General features: G+C 33.4%; 1 protein-coding gene across 4 annotated transcripts in view; it reads right to left on the minus strand.

Annotated features, from left to right (window-relative positions):
• susd6 (sushi domain containing 6) overlaps positions 1-14,033 on the minus strand; it is a 31,226-nt gene that overhangs the window by 2,452 nt on the left and 14,741 nt on the right. Inside the window, exons 3-6 of one of the 4 annotated variants that reach the window (XM_051138334.1) lie at positions 5,273-5,464; positions 4,942-5,151; positions 3,640-3,778; positions 1,260-1,681 (exon numbers count right to left, since the gene is read on the minus strand). In XM_051138334.1, coding sequence (XP_050994291.1) covers positions 1,260-1,681; positions 3,640-3,778; positions 4,942-5,151; positions 5,273-5,464 — 963 coding nt within the window. The remainder of the gene's footprint in view (positions 1-1,259; positions 1,682-3,639; positions 3,779-4,941; positions 5,152-5,272; positions 5,465-14,033) is intronic. The other 3 variants (XM_051138335.1, XM_051138337.1, XM_051138336.1) reach the window with 3 other exon arrangements.

Here is a 14,033-nt window from a genome sequence, read left to right on the forward strand (position 1 = left end):
ACATTTTGTTGTAATAATATTAATGAATTGATAATTCATAATTTGTGTGCGTGTGTTTTACAAATATTATGAAGAGTACATATATATTTTTTTTATGTATAGAGAGAGATAAACATTACACAATATAATTTAAGTAATATTATTAATAATTATTTTGTATCTCTCAGTTGTAAGTAATAATATTCATAATTTGCAGTTGTACTGTGTTTTAAACTTGTTTAAAAAAAGATTCATTTAAAAATATTTACATAATGCATAAGTCTCTTAAAATATCACATCATTTTATGACAAGGACAGGTTAGCTGAGATTGTAAAAAACTTATTTAACAAATGTATAATAAAGTACATATAATTTAAAAAAGGTTTAAATTATTTAATTTTACAATTTATATTTTATATTATATTATTATTTATTATTTAATATAATCATTTATATTATTAAAAGTTATGTGTGCATATATATATATACATACATACATACATATACACACATATATTATATACACCACATATGTATATATATATATATATATATATATATATATATATATATATATATATATATTTGATAATGTAGCATTTTAAGTGTAAAAATGAAACAAAATATATGTAATCAATTAAATATAACCCTCAGATAAATAATATGCATTTGCCGCATATTTTTCAATCTAATATATATTTTAAAAGATTACTTCAATTATTATGGACACTTAAGGTTGTATATCATTAAATATGGAGATAGATTTGTTGCATAATTCCAATAGATTATGATCCACAAATACATCTAAATAGAATAACAAAACAATAAACATTTTGACAAATAAAAAGAATGAGATCCACAAATAAATCTTATAGTTTCACAAATATGAAATAAATTCACAATTAAATACAATTTGTAAATAAAAAACATTCACAAATACATTTTTTTGTGATTGAAACATTGTTGGGGGGATTTTGAAATATTTCTAGCATCAAGATGCTGACAAATCCACAAATGTGTGGACTCCACCCTCTATCTATTCAAGCTAATCAGATAACAGCCACACTTCGCTAACCAATCGTGGCATGTTCTCGCTGTAACCAACCGTTATAGTCTATTTGCAAATCTCAGTTTATTTATTTGTGAATTTAACTCATGTCTAAGATTTATTTGTGGATCTCTTTCTATTTATGTGTCAATAATTTATTTGTAATTTTGCAACAATTCTATCTCCATACCATAAACCACACATCACCTCTAGATCTGCAAGTGAACTCACCATCCCCATAGTCTTCGGCAGAGGTGACTGAAAGCAAGCTGTGCTGATCGCTGCTCTCGCTGCTCTGCCTGCGGTGGAGAGGCGCAGCGGCACCAGGCTGCTCAGCAGCCCAGGAGGGAGAGGATGAGGAGGATGGAGAGGAGGAAGAGGGCACCTGGTGAACCAATACAGTCTCTGCGTGACACGAGGACGCAGCAGTCGAGGTGGAGGGAAAACTGTAACCCGCCTGAGCCTGTTCGAGAGGTTCGTTCAAACCCTCGGCCTGAGGGCCCTCCGACAGCACGATCTGAACGCGGGACTCAGGAGGGGGCACAGAACTGCCGCCTGCGCCATACACCGCCTCCTCGTAGGAGGGCAGCGAGACCTGAACGCCCTCCACCATGATGGAGGTAGGCTGTCCTGACACACCCTGCTCCCGGCTGCTTGAAAGAGAGAAGAAGAGATGTGGAAATAAAAATACGGCTTAAACGAACGGTATCAAATCCTGACCTGCCTGATCTGTGGCTTACATCAGAGTGAGCTGATTATGCAACGGCAAATTACTGGAACAACAGTGCCGTAGCGGAGATGCCATATTTGTCCATGTCCAACAGTTGGAATTACGATCGACTTTAAATCTGCACGCTACTATCAGTAGTACAGTACATTTATGTTCTCAAAGGATGTGCATGCAGAGATACCAAAAGTATTTGGACAATTAACAAAATAGTTTACTATTTTAATAGTAAAATTTTGACATTATTTACTTACCCTCATGTCATTCCAAACCTGTATAAGTTTCTTTCTTATGTTAACACAAAAGGATATTTTGAAGAATTTTTGAAGAACAGAACAGTTGTTGGTCCCCATTGACCTCCATAGTAGGGAAAAAATACAATGGAAGTCAATGGGGACCATCAACTGTTTGATTACCAGCATTCTTCAGAATATCTTTATGTTCAACATAAGAAAGAAACTCATACAGGTTTGGAATGACAGTAAATCATAAAATGTTCATTTTTGGGTGAACTGTCTCTTTAAGTCACATTCAAAATGTATTTACAGTGTCTTTGGACTGTATAATAAAATACTAAACTGAGCACCATTTTTAAGCACAAATTTTTAAAAAGCACAAAGTTTACAATTATAAAAAATACATTGTTTCAAATAGTTCAAAAATAAGTTTCTGGACACTTTCTGGTTGTCAACTTGTAGTAGAACATGGAAATATTTTATATATACAAAATATTAAAAGTATGTACATGTATATCAAAAGTTTGTAAGAAATGAACACTTTTATTCGGAAAAGAATGCATTAAATTGATTTAAAGTGACATTTATAAATGTTACAAAAAGTTTCTATTTTAACTAAAGGTTGTTCTTTTTAGAAAAAAAAAAAAAAAATCCTGAGAAAATGTATCATGGTCTTCAAAAAAAATATTAATAAACACAAGCATTTCAACGCGTATAATAATAACAAATGTTTCATGCGCAGCAAATCACAGTATTTTACAATATTACTGTTTGTGACTGCATTTTGATCAAATAAATGCAGGGTTGATGAACATAAGATATTAGATTTCTAAATGCCTCCTAAATAGTTTCCAAATACTTTTTTTGGGCTCCTGTTAATGTTTATTGTCTCCTGAAGCCTTCTTATAACAACAAAATAGTCACAGTTTAGATTTGTCACCATTTCCATCCTCCAGTTAAACTTTTTTTTCTTGCTGTTCCTTTAAAGGGGACATCAAAAGCCCATTTTCCACAAGTTGGTATGATTCTTTAGTGTCTTCATGAAATGTCTGCAACATACTTTCGTTAAAATTTCTCAATGTTTGTGTAAAACAACACCATTTTTACCTTGTCAAAAACAGCTCTGTTTACAGCGACCTGTTTCAGTGCATGTCTCTTTAAATGATGATGAGCTACTGCTCACCCCAGTCCTCTTTTCCATTTTTTGTTGATTTGGTGGTGGATTACCACCAAAAACAAAACCAATCCACTGTGTCCTCAGTGGCTCTGATGTCGGGAGAAAATGAAGACTCTTATGTTCACTTTTACATCCAACTACAAAACACCTACACTGCTTACGACACATCGTTGTCACTACAGCTGCTCAAGCGAGAAGAAAATGGCAATATGCTAATACGGGACAGTTCATCAGCGGTTATGGGTGGGGCCTGAGCAGTATGATGTATAAGATATCACACAACAGCTTGATAAGGAGTGAATAGATCATTGTAGGGAGGTTGTTTTCACACACTGCCAAGACGCATTTATATGTAAAAGTGAATTTTGCATTTGATGTCCCCTTCAAGAACTATGTAAAATCTTTTTTTGTGAGAGTAAAACAAACATGTTTTAAGCAGCTTTGCTCAGTAAGAATAAGACAGGGCCTTACCGGCTGTGGTGGAAGGACTTGAGTTTGGGCTGAAGCAATACAAACAGCACAACCAGCAGCAAGATTAGGGCCACAGAGCTGGCAGTGGAGGCCACGATAGACAGAGCCGGCATGGGCAGCGGGGATTGCTGCTCCTCGCCTGGAAGAGAAACACTTTGTTTCATTCACTGCAGTGTGTAAAGCCAACAAAAATCAATCAATCAATCAAATTTTATTTATATAGCGCCTTACAACAACCAAAAAGGTGCCCAGGGCGCTTTCAAAAGGTTTATGGAGCTAGAAACTAGCTATAGTTAGAAAAAAAAAAAAGAACAACTTTAACCAGCCTATGGTAGTTAGCTGACCAAATTGTTTAAACTTAGCTGTTTGGTGGTTTTAGAGGGGTTTGGAGTCATTTTAATAGGTTATGGTGAGAAACCAGCTGAAAAAAAAAAAAAAAAAAAAAAAAACAACAACAAACCACCTTGGCGTAGTTTAGACATTTTTCTTTTAGTAGCGATAACTTAAAGGGATAGTTCACCCAAAATTTCTGGTCATTAATTACTCACCGTCATGTAATTCCAAACCCGTGAAACCTTTGTTCATCAACAGAACACAAATTAAGTTATTTTTGATAAAATCGGAGAGCTTTCTGACCCCTCATAGACAGCAACACAACTACCACGTTCAAGGCCCAGAAAGATAAGAAGAACATCGTTAAAATAGTCCATGTGAAGTCAGTGGTTCAACTGTAATTTTATGAAACTATGTGAACACTTCTGTGCAAAGTAAACAAAAATAACAACTTTATTTAACAATTTCTTCCCTGTATTCAACAATTTCTCCTCAGTCTTTGATGACTTTTACACATACGTCGTGGTGCTCTTGTGAATGGCAGCAGAGACTGACACAGAAGAGAAGAAATTGTTGAATAAAGTTGTTATTTTTGTAAGTTATTTTGTTATGCAGGGTCAGAAAGCTCTTGGATATAATCAAAAATATCTTAATTTGTGTTCTGAAGATGAACAAAGGTCTTACGGGTGAGTAATCAATGACAGAATTTTCATTTTTGGGTGTACTATTCCTTTAAATAAGGCTAATTTAAAAAAACAAAACAAAAACGTGATGGTTGATGTTTACAAGGCTGCTTTCTGGGAACTACATCTTCTGACGCTGTGCTGAACTCACTTGAACAGCTTGTACATTTCTACATTACTATAATAAACTATGTGTGCAATGATCAAGAAGGAGGAAAACTATCCATGTGTGTAATATCCAAATGTCCGAACTTGTGGATCAAGCTCCTGCTGCTGTATGACGTACCCTGCACAGGGTGACAGCTGATCTGCATGGTCGACTTCCACTCTCCGTTGTCACAGGTTCGGAATTGGTACCCTCCTTTCAAAATGTAACCCTCATCACAGAAGTACTCAATCACGGTACCCTGGGTCAGTCTGTGGCATGGCGATGGGTGGCAATTATACCCTCCGTTCTCTGGCTCACTTGGTGGTTGACAAACTGTTGGGAAATAAGCTTTATGTAAAAACAACAGAGCTTTCATAGTAAAAATTTTCTACTATTTTGACATGATGTTATTTCGAAAATACAACTGATGAGAAACAGAGAACGTAGAGTAGGGTTAAACTGAACATACCATCATTTTTGATACAGCGAGGAGGGTCGGAGTTCCAGTGGCCTGAGACGGTGCAGGTGATGATGTTGTAGCCATCCAACGTGTATCCTGGATCGCAGCTGTACTGTAGCAGCGTGCCAACAGGGAAGGAGCCGCGATTTGTTTCCGTCAGGTTCCCACGGCCATGAGGCACAACTGAGGGTCTGGGACAACCTATAGGAGCAGAAAGAACAGACGTCAGCATAAAAAACATCAAGCTCAACTCCAAAAAAGAGCTAATCCATCAACCCATTCAAATTTCCCTTGGGGCATGGTAGTGTTATAGTGTCCTTCAATACAACTCTGAAAACGGCAGTTATTTAATAATGATAACAGCAGTGTACTGGCTTTGAATGTAGGACAACAAATCCAACCTGAAACTCTCATCCTCAAGTTATTTATTACAAATCTTGGATGTCAACCAAAATGTACTGTTGAGGTAAAAAAAATTACATACACCTTGCAGAATCTGGTCAAAATGCATGTTATTTTTTTATTTAGTACTGACCTGAATAAGATATTTCACATAAAATACATTTCCATATAGTCCACAAGAGAAAATAATAGTTGAATTTATAAAAATTACCCTGTTCAAAAGTTTACATACACTTAATTCTTAATACAGTTTTTTTTAGAGATAGTTGTTTGTTCCGGAACAGTTAAACTGCCTGCTGTTCTTTAGAAAAATCCTTCAGGTCCCACAAATTCTTTGTTTTTTCAGCATTTTTGTGTATTTGAACCCTTTCCAACAATGACTGTATGATTTTGAGATCAAATGTTTTTACACTGAGGACAACTGAGGGACTCAAGGGGAAAAACATGCATTAAGAGCCGGGGGTTGAAAACTTTTGAAACGAATGAAGATGTGTACATTTCTCTTATTTGGCCTAAATATCTTTTTTTTCCATTTAGTACTGCCCTTCAGAAGCTACATAAGATACATGTTTCCCAGAAAACAAAACAAGTTCAGTTTACCCTGATCTTCAAATTCAAAACATTTTAAAGGTGCAAGGTGTATGTAAACTTTGACCTTAACTGTAAATGGCGTTAAAGTGTGATCAAATTAGGTAAATGACACAAAAAAGTCCACTGTCTGTTGTCGATAACAGACATATCAATGTATAAAGCCACAGCACACACAAAAGTCATTTTTAAACCAGTCAGCTTTCTGTTAGTCACTGCAGCAAATTTACACAGCAAACTTAAAAATGAGCAAAATCTACATGGGGAACTTTTTCGCCCTCACTCAAAACTCCGGATTGTGTGGACTCCTGCTGAAATGACTGGATGTTGCCCTTAAACTTTCAACGAACAACTGTTATTGTGACCGCACCCTGAGGCTGGTTCAAACGTTTTGAAGTAAAAAATAAAAACAACCCTGTGTTTTCATGGTTGATCATTTCTGTCAGTTTTGCTTTCTTGGGAACCAACATCACATAGACACTAAAATTCATTATGAGTCAAAGAAAAAAAAAAAAGGGGACACAAGCAGATCTTATTCTCATATTGCTCTCTGGTATTATATTCCCCCTCAAGTTAACAAAAACTTCACCCAGATCACACACATAATGCCCAGCCTTGAGATGGATAACAATACTACATTTCTGCCCTCAGGTTTAATGGCATAAAGCCAGTGGTGTCTCTTTCCCCTTTCATATTCTCCTCCTTTCTCACATGCAAAACAAAAACCACATTTCCTGAGCCACTGAGCCAGAGCTTCACTCACACAACAGATCACTTGAAACACGTAAACATGTCTATCACCTCATTACATTTATCTAGCAGAAGGAAAACAACTCAAACAAACAGGGTCTGTTTGGACAGACCCCCTCGATCATGATTCTCTCTAATCTGAGCTTTTAACATGCTCTTAAGCTGCGATCAGCCGATTATGTACTCAGAGGATGGGCATACAGCTCTATCGCTTCTATTTTGACACCAGACAAACAGTCAGGATATGAACCACAGATGCAGAGCTTCACAATCTATTATATCAAACATGTGCAAATCAGTTGATTTGTTTAGATGGAACCTATGATCTGTAGGGCCTATGATTTCCGCAATGCAGAAAACACGGATGGAATCGCGGAATCCAGTCATGAAAATTTTATTTACTGTATAACACAAAATGCCACGGACTTCACCAAATTTTGGATGAATAAATCCAAAGTAGGTCAGTACACTTAAATCAAAACGCAATACGGCCACAAAATACTATTTAAAATATAAATCTTGCATATTCTGTGTCTATGTGTGAATGAATGGCGCAGACTTGCGGTTTTGTTTACTACACATACCGAAGCACTCGTGACTGTGAAGCTTGCTGTGTTTTCAGCCTCTGCCGACACAATATATGAGTACAGAAACATAAACATAACCTCTAGAACCATTCTGAGAGTCACTTCATGAGCATTTTAGTGTTTCTTTTGAGAAAGTTATCATATCATATACAAACAGAAACTTAAGGTCTTCACTAGTGCTGTGCAACGATTAATCGCATCCAAAATAAAAGTTTCTGTTTACATAACATGTGTGTGTACTGTATATTTACTGTGTGTATATTTATTATGTATATACACTACCGTTCAAAAGTTTGGGGTCAGTACATTTTTATTGTTTCTTTTTCTTTTTTTTTTTTTTTTAAGAAATTAATACTTTTATTCACCAAGGATGTATTAAGTTAATAATTAAAAGTTTATTAAAAGTTAATAATAAATAATTTACATTGTTATAAAATATTTATATTTTGAATAAACACTGTACTTTTTAAACTTGTTATTCATGAAAGAATCCTGAAAAAAATAAAAAAAATAAAATAAAATGGAATTCAGGGAGGATTTCACAGGGCCTTATCCTAGTAAAAAAGTAATAGATTTAAATCGCATTTATTTTATACTAACTATAGATTAAGTCTATTAACATATTTACTAACTGATATAAAAATTGTAATTAAACTTTTTTTGGACTACTACTGGTGCACAATGCACATTTCTTAATATTAAGCCTATAATATGTTTTAATGTCACTATTGATGAAGATTGGGTGATCTTAAAATAATATTGTTTTTTAAATGCAAAATATTTAAAGTGTACTTATATGTATACTTATATCTTTAGTTGGACTCCAGCAATATGTCCATACAATTAAAGTGTATTATGCACAACATTTGTTGTTCCAATTTAGCAGACTTAAATTTTTAGTATAGTAGTTTAGTACATTTGCAGGGTATTTAAGTACATAACATGTAAATGTATTTGTAGTATACTTAGCATGAAATAAACACAAATACATTTTAGCATATTTATTTTTCACTAAGGTATATTAATGCACTCTTAAATTTGGAATCTGAGCATATAAGCCACGAGATGACAAATATGACAAAAACTTTGCAAACCTCACCTACTTTGTTTTGCCTTAGGTCTAAATGAAACTGGATCATGAGACTCTTTTTCTTCCTTGTTGTCATTTCATTGTTACTTTGTGCGTCATTGAAAGGTGGGATCAATCAGGAAAATGAAAGTACCACAGAACTGCGGAAGAACATTTCTTAGTAACGGCCGCCCAGACCTGCCATAACAAGTTGAACTAGGCCTTCATGACATCTATAACTGATTGTACACTTGACAATAGATGCCTATCTTATGAGTACCATATGGGACGGGTTGTGTGTCAGATAACATAACGTCTGAAAATATGCACTGAAGTTCCGAGCGAAATTCCAATTAACCTGTCTGGCCGGCAGATGCTTCGTAAGAAACTAGGTTGATTTTTGTCTTCTTCAATTTTACCAAAAACTATTTTCTAATGCGCCCTTAAGTGGATCCTTGACCCACTCTACTTAACAGCAATGAGCTGAATTAAATATGACTCATTTAGATAATGAGATGTAAAGCATTTGGTGAAAAATCGCAACAATGAAACTAAATGCCAAACACATGGTCCTCAATGGCCTTCAACCTCCAAACTACCACAATGCAGCACCCAGAAAAAAAAAAACAAAGGGATTTACAGCATAATGAAATTCTAATTATCCTTCATTACAAATGGCTGTGGTCTAAAGCGGATCACATTACTGACCACTGCAGTGCGCAGCTGCTCAGGGAGACCAAAACCCAGCGGCCCAGCCGTGGATTAGACCCTGCTGTCTCAATAAAAATCCTCCCTTGTAAATATGTTTTTATTAGAGATCTCCTTATTACATGGGATGATGTGTTTTTCCATCTCTATTGTTTTTTCTTTATCTCTTCTAATTCAAATCCCTGAGATTGTAAGCAAGCTGTCAGAAAATGGCAGAAGGGGGATTTATTTCTCTCTCCATTTAGGGAATTTGTAGAAATGGAGGAGGGTACATGTGGGCACATCGCTCACGGATATGATTCTAAATTAGGAATAGGCAATGTGACCAAAATCTTAAATTGCAGCATGATTAATTTTATAATCACAATAACAATATATCATGACTTATTTTTTTGGAAATGCAGCCCCAAAATATTTCATAATTAGTATAATATGTGGTAATGTCTTATTTCTAATCCTCAAATGACTTGAGTACTTAAAAACTTAAAGTGAATATCTCTTTTGAAAATGAATAAGTCTGGTGTCAGCACATAACAGCTTTTTTTTTTTATTTAAGAAATACTTTGAGTTATTTTTTGGTCAAGTGGAATAAGAATAAAAACCTAAAAAAAAAAAAAAAAAAAAAAAAAAAAGCTATAATAAAAAAAAAAAAAAAATACCTCAAATAAAAATAATAATACTAATTTCAGTTTCAGTTATCTTTACAACCTCCCTACCTTCAGATTGAAAATGTTAATTATGTTAATTAAACAGTAACTTTGGAAGCCATAAAATACTTGAAATACAATAAAAATTAAAATGGAAACAAAAAGTACATAAATAATACTAACAACTACAAAATTATAAAACAAACAAAAACTTAAAAAAAAAAATAGTTTGGTAACACTTTACAATAAGGTGTCATTTGATAACACTAGGTAATGTATTAATTAACATGAACAAGCAATTAACAATACATTTATTACACTATTTTTTAATTCTTTGTTAATGTTAGTTAATAAGAATGCATTTGTTCATAATTCATGTAACTTGTGATTTTAATAAAGATTTAAATTTATTAGTAAATACTGAAATTAACATTAAATTAACATTAACAACTAAGATGAAAAAATGCTGTTGAAATATTGTTCATTTTAACTAATGTTGTTAACTAATGTTGACTCAAACGGTTTTTTGTAAAGTGTTACCAAAAGTTTTTAAAAATAAAAATAAAAACTGAAATGAAAATCTATTAAATCTCTGCAAAAGGCTTCCACCATATATATGCAGCTAAATAAAATGACTAACATGTTACCAAGACAGCATTTATTTGATTAAAATAAAAATAAAAACAGTAATACTGTGAAATATTATTACAATTTACACTGCTAAAAAATATTTTAATATATTTTAAATGTAACTTACTCCTGTAAAAAACTGAATTTTCAGCAGCCATTTACTCTTTGGAAATCATTCTAATAAGCTAATTCGGTGCTCAAGAAACATTTCTTATTATTATCGTTATGCTAAAAACTTGTTTTTTTTCTGTAAAGGATTTTTTGATGATTAGAAAGTAAACAGCATTTATTTGAAATATTTTTGGTACCATTATAAATGTTGCTTTTGATCAACTTAATGCATCTGTTCTGAATAAAAGTTTTAATTTAACAAAAAAATAACTGACCCTGTAGCAGAATCTATACCAGCCGCTGAGACATTTCTACAGTCATAATGCCCTGCTCTAACCTCACGCGGTGATTCATTCATAATAGATGTTTGTTCATTGAATTCTTAATACAGTTACCACCAAAGCCCACTTCACAAACCCCCTGAGATATCCAGTGGTGTCGGCCAACGTGTTTATCGCACTGCAAGTTTGATGTTGTTGACGAAACAAGCGCACCACAGCTGCTGAGATATGAGACTCAACCGTGACATAACATGTCTTGAATGGCTCTCAAAGGGCTAATAACAGTATGTGGTTTCCTTCTTGTAAGAAAACCCTGCATGAGAGAGAGGAGGCCGCGAGACACCCGTGTGTCATGTTTCTGTGTACATAACATGGTTTGGACGACATGAGTTCTGCTGCCGGCGGGAGGGCGGGAGGGCGGGAGGGAGGGAGGGAGGGAGGGAGGGTTGAGTCGATATGTATGTGCGTTTACTGTATCCACATATGTTTTGAAATGGACTCAAAGAGTTAAAGGGAAACACAGCAGGGGCGTCGCATATCTGTGATGGGAAAAGCTGACTGTGAGAGATAAAGCGCACCCACAGCCTCTCACGGTCGAGCAGGAAGCGCTGTTAAGAAAGTGAGTTGCAGCGAAAGGGGTGTCATTCCTGCAGGGACAGAGGAAAGGAATGAGTTTCCACATGCACGTCTCATAACACAGAAAAAAAACACAGGAGAAACAGACAAACTTGGCTGGTAGAGCACAACGAGCCCTGACAAGACATCCAGGAGACTCTCCCTGGATATAAGACTAAACCATGAGTGTTTGAACTTCTAACTTCTGAATCTACCAAATCATTAATGATTATGGACTTAACGTGCAAACACTGGCAAAAATATTGATAAACATTTCTCAGGACCACCAATTTAACACTGTTAAACATGTCCTTTTTGCATTTTTTATTCTGAAAGAAACAGAAGCACAGACCAGAAGTCATGGGAAGAGAGAAAGAACAAGCAGCCAACAAATAAATTCGAATTTATAATAATAATGATATCATTTATAATTAGAGATGTAGTGAATTGTAGAAAACATTTTAAAACGACTATCATTTTCATGGTAAGCAATAAATGGCTGATATTAAAATGGTATTATTGTAATATTAATATAAACTGAATTTAGGCATCACATAGTATAGTATGAAAGGCTGATATTCATTTTGAAATTTACTAAACATTACATTTATTAGTGTTCTTAAATTATTTTAATAAAAAATGTACTTATTAAAATGCATTTATTTATTTTCTTAAATTTATTTTCAGCCGTTTTTTTCTAAATCAGCTTTTAGTAATTTTTTTTAGGTTTTTTGTTAAAACAGCTGTTTTTGTTTTTTTTAGCTGTTTTCACTAAAATAACTGTTTTACTAAAAGAACTGTTTTAGCTAAATCAGATGGTTTTAGTTGGTTTTAACTGGTTTTAGCTGTTTTTGTTAAATCAACTGGCTTTTAGCGTTTTTTAGCTAAGTCAGCTGGTTTTATCTGGCTTTAACAGACTTCAGCTGTTTTTTTTTTTACTCCGCAGCTGGGTTTTTATTTTTTTACTATTTAGCTGTTTTTTTTTTAAATAAATCATCTGGTTTTAGTTAGTTTTTTATAAATCAGCTTGTTTTAAATTGTTTTTGTTTTTTGTTAAATCAGCTGTTTCAACTGGTTTTATCTGATTTTTAGCTGGTTTTCCCTAAATTACCTGGTTTCTGACTAATTCTAAGGCTTTTAGATTTTAAATAATCCTTTAAATAAGGATTTTAAATAAATTAGCTGGTTTTAGATGGGTTTTTTTTTTTTTTTTTCACTAAATGAACTGGTTTTAGCAGTTTTTTGTCTAAATCAAGTGGTTTTAGCTGTTTTTTTTATGTAAAATCAGCTGGTTTAACTGATTTTTAGCTGGTTTTCCCTAAATGAGCTGGTTTTAGCTAGGCTTTAGCTTTTTTATTTAAGCTAGCAACATGCTAATTCATGCAAGCAATGTTAACAATGTGCTAAATCATGCTAGCAACATGCTAGTGATATGATAATCTATCTATCTATCTATCTATCTATCTATCTATCTATCTATCTATCCTATCCATCTATCTATGGCTTTTAAAACTACTAAATAAAACTTTCAAACTGAAAACCTTCAAACTTCAAGCTTTTAAAACTACTAGGCTTTTTCAAGCCAACTTAAAGTTTGTTTACAAACTTTTTTTTTTAAATCTAGTTTTAATGTAAAATTTAGGCATCACAGTGTAGTATTAAAAATTGAAATTCATTTTGAGATTTACTAAAGATTACTTTTAACAATGTTATTAAATTATTTTAAAAGACTGAAGTAAGCATTTAAAACTTAAAGTAAGCATTAGAAGCCAGCAAAATAAATCTAAATGTAAAAATAAAGGAAATGAGCATGAGCAATGAAATATCCAATGTCAACAAAATAAAAAAAAAGACAAAAATGTATTAAATAAATGAATTTAAATCTGATATCAACCCATAACAAATATAGTACTACTAATAGATCTTGCTAAAATAACATATTGATCACTGGCCATAAAAATAAATCAATAAATAATGGTTACACTTTACAATAAGGTTCATTAGTTAAACACTAGTTAACAACTTTAGTTAACATGAACAAAGAATGAACAATACTTCTGCAGCGTTTACTAATCTCAGTTAGTTAATACCAACATTTACTAATGCATTATTAAAATCAAAGTTGCGCTTGTTAACATTTGTTAATGCACTGTGAACTAACATTAACTAATAATAAAAGACTGTATTTTCATTAACAACAACAAAGATGAACAAATACTGTAATAAATGTATTGTTCATTGTGTGTTCATGTTAGTTAGTACATTAACTATCATTAACTAATGGAACCTTACTGTAAAACGTTGCCAAAAAAACAAATAAGTAAATAAATCACAGCTATTAATATCAAACAAACCCTCTAAATCAATTCAGCCCTAATATAT

Source organism: Labeo rohita, chromosome 20 (assembly GCF_022985175.1).
Source record: "Labeo rohita strain BAU-BD-2019 chromosome 20, IGBB_LRoh.1.0, whole genome shotgun sequence".
Lineage (NCBI taxonomy): Eukaryota > Metazoa > Chordata > Actinopteri > Cypriniformes > Cyprinidae > Labeo > Labeo rohita.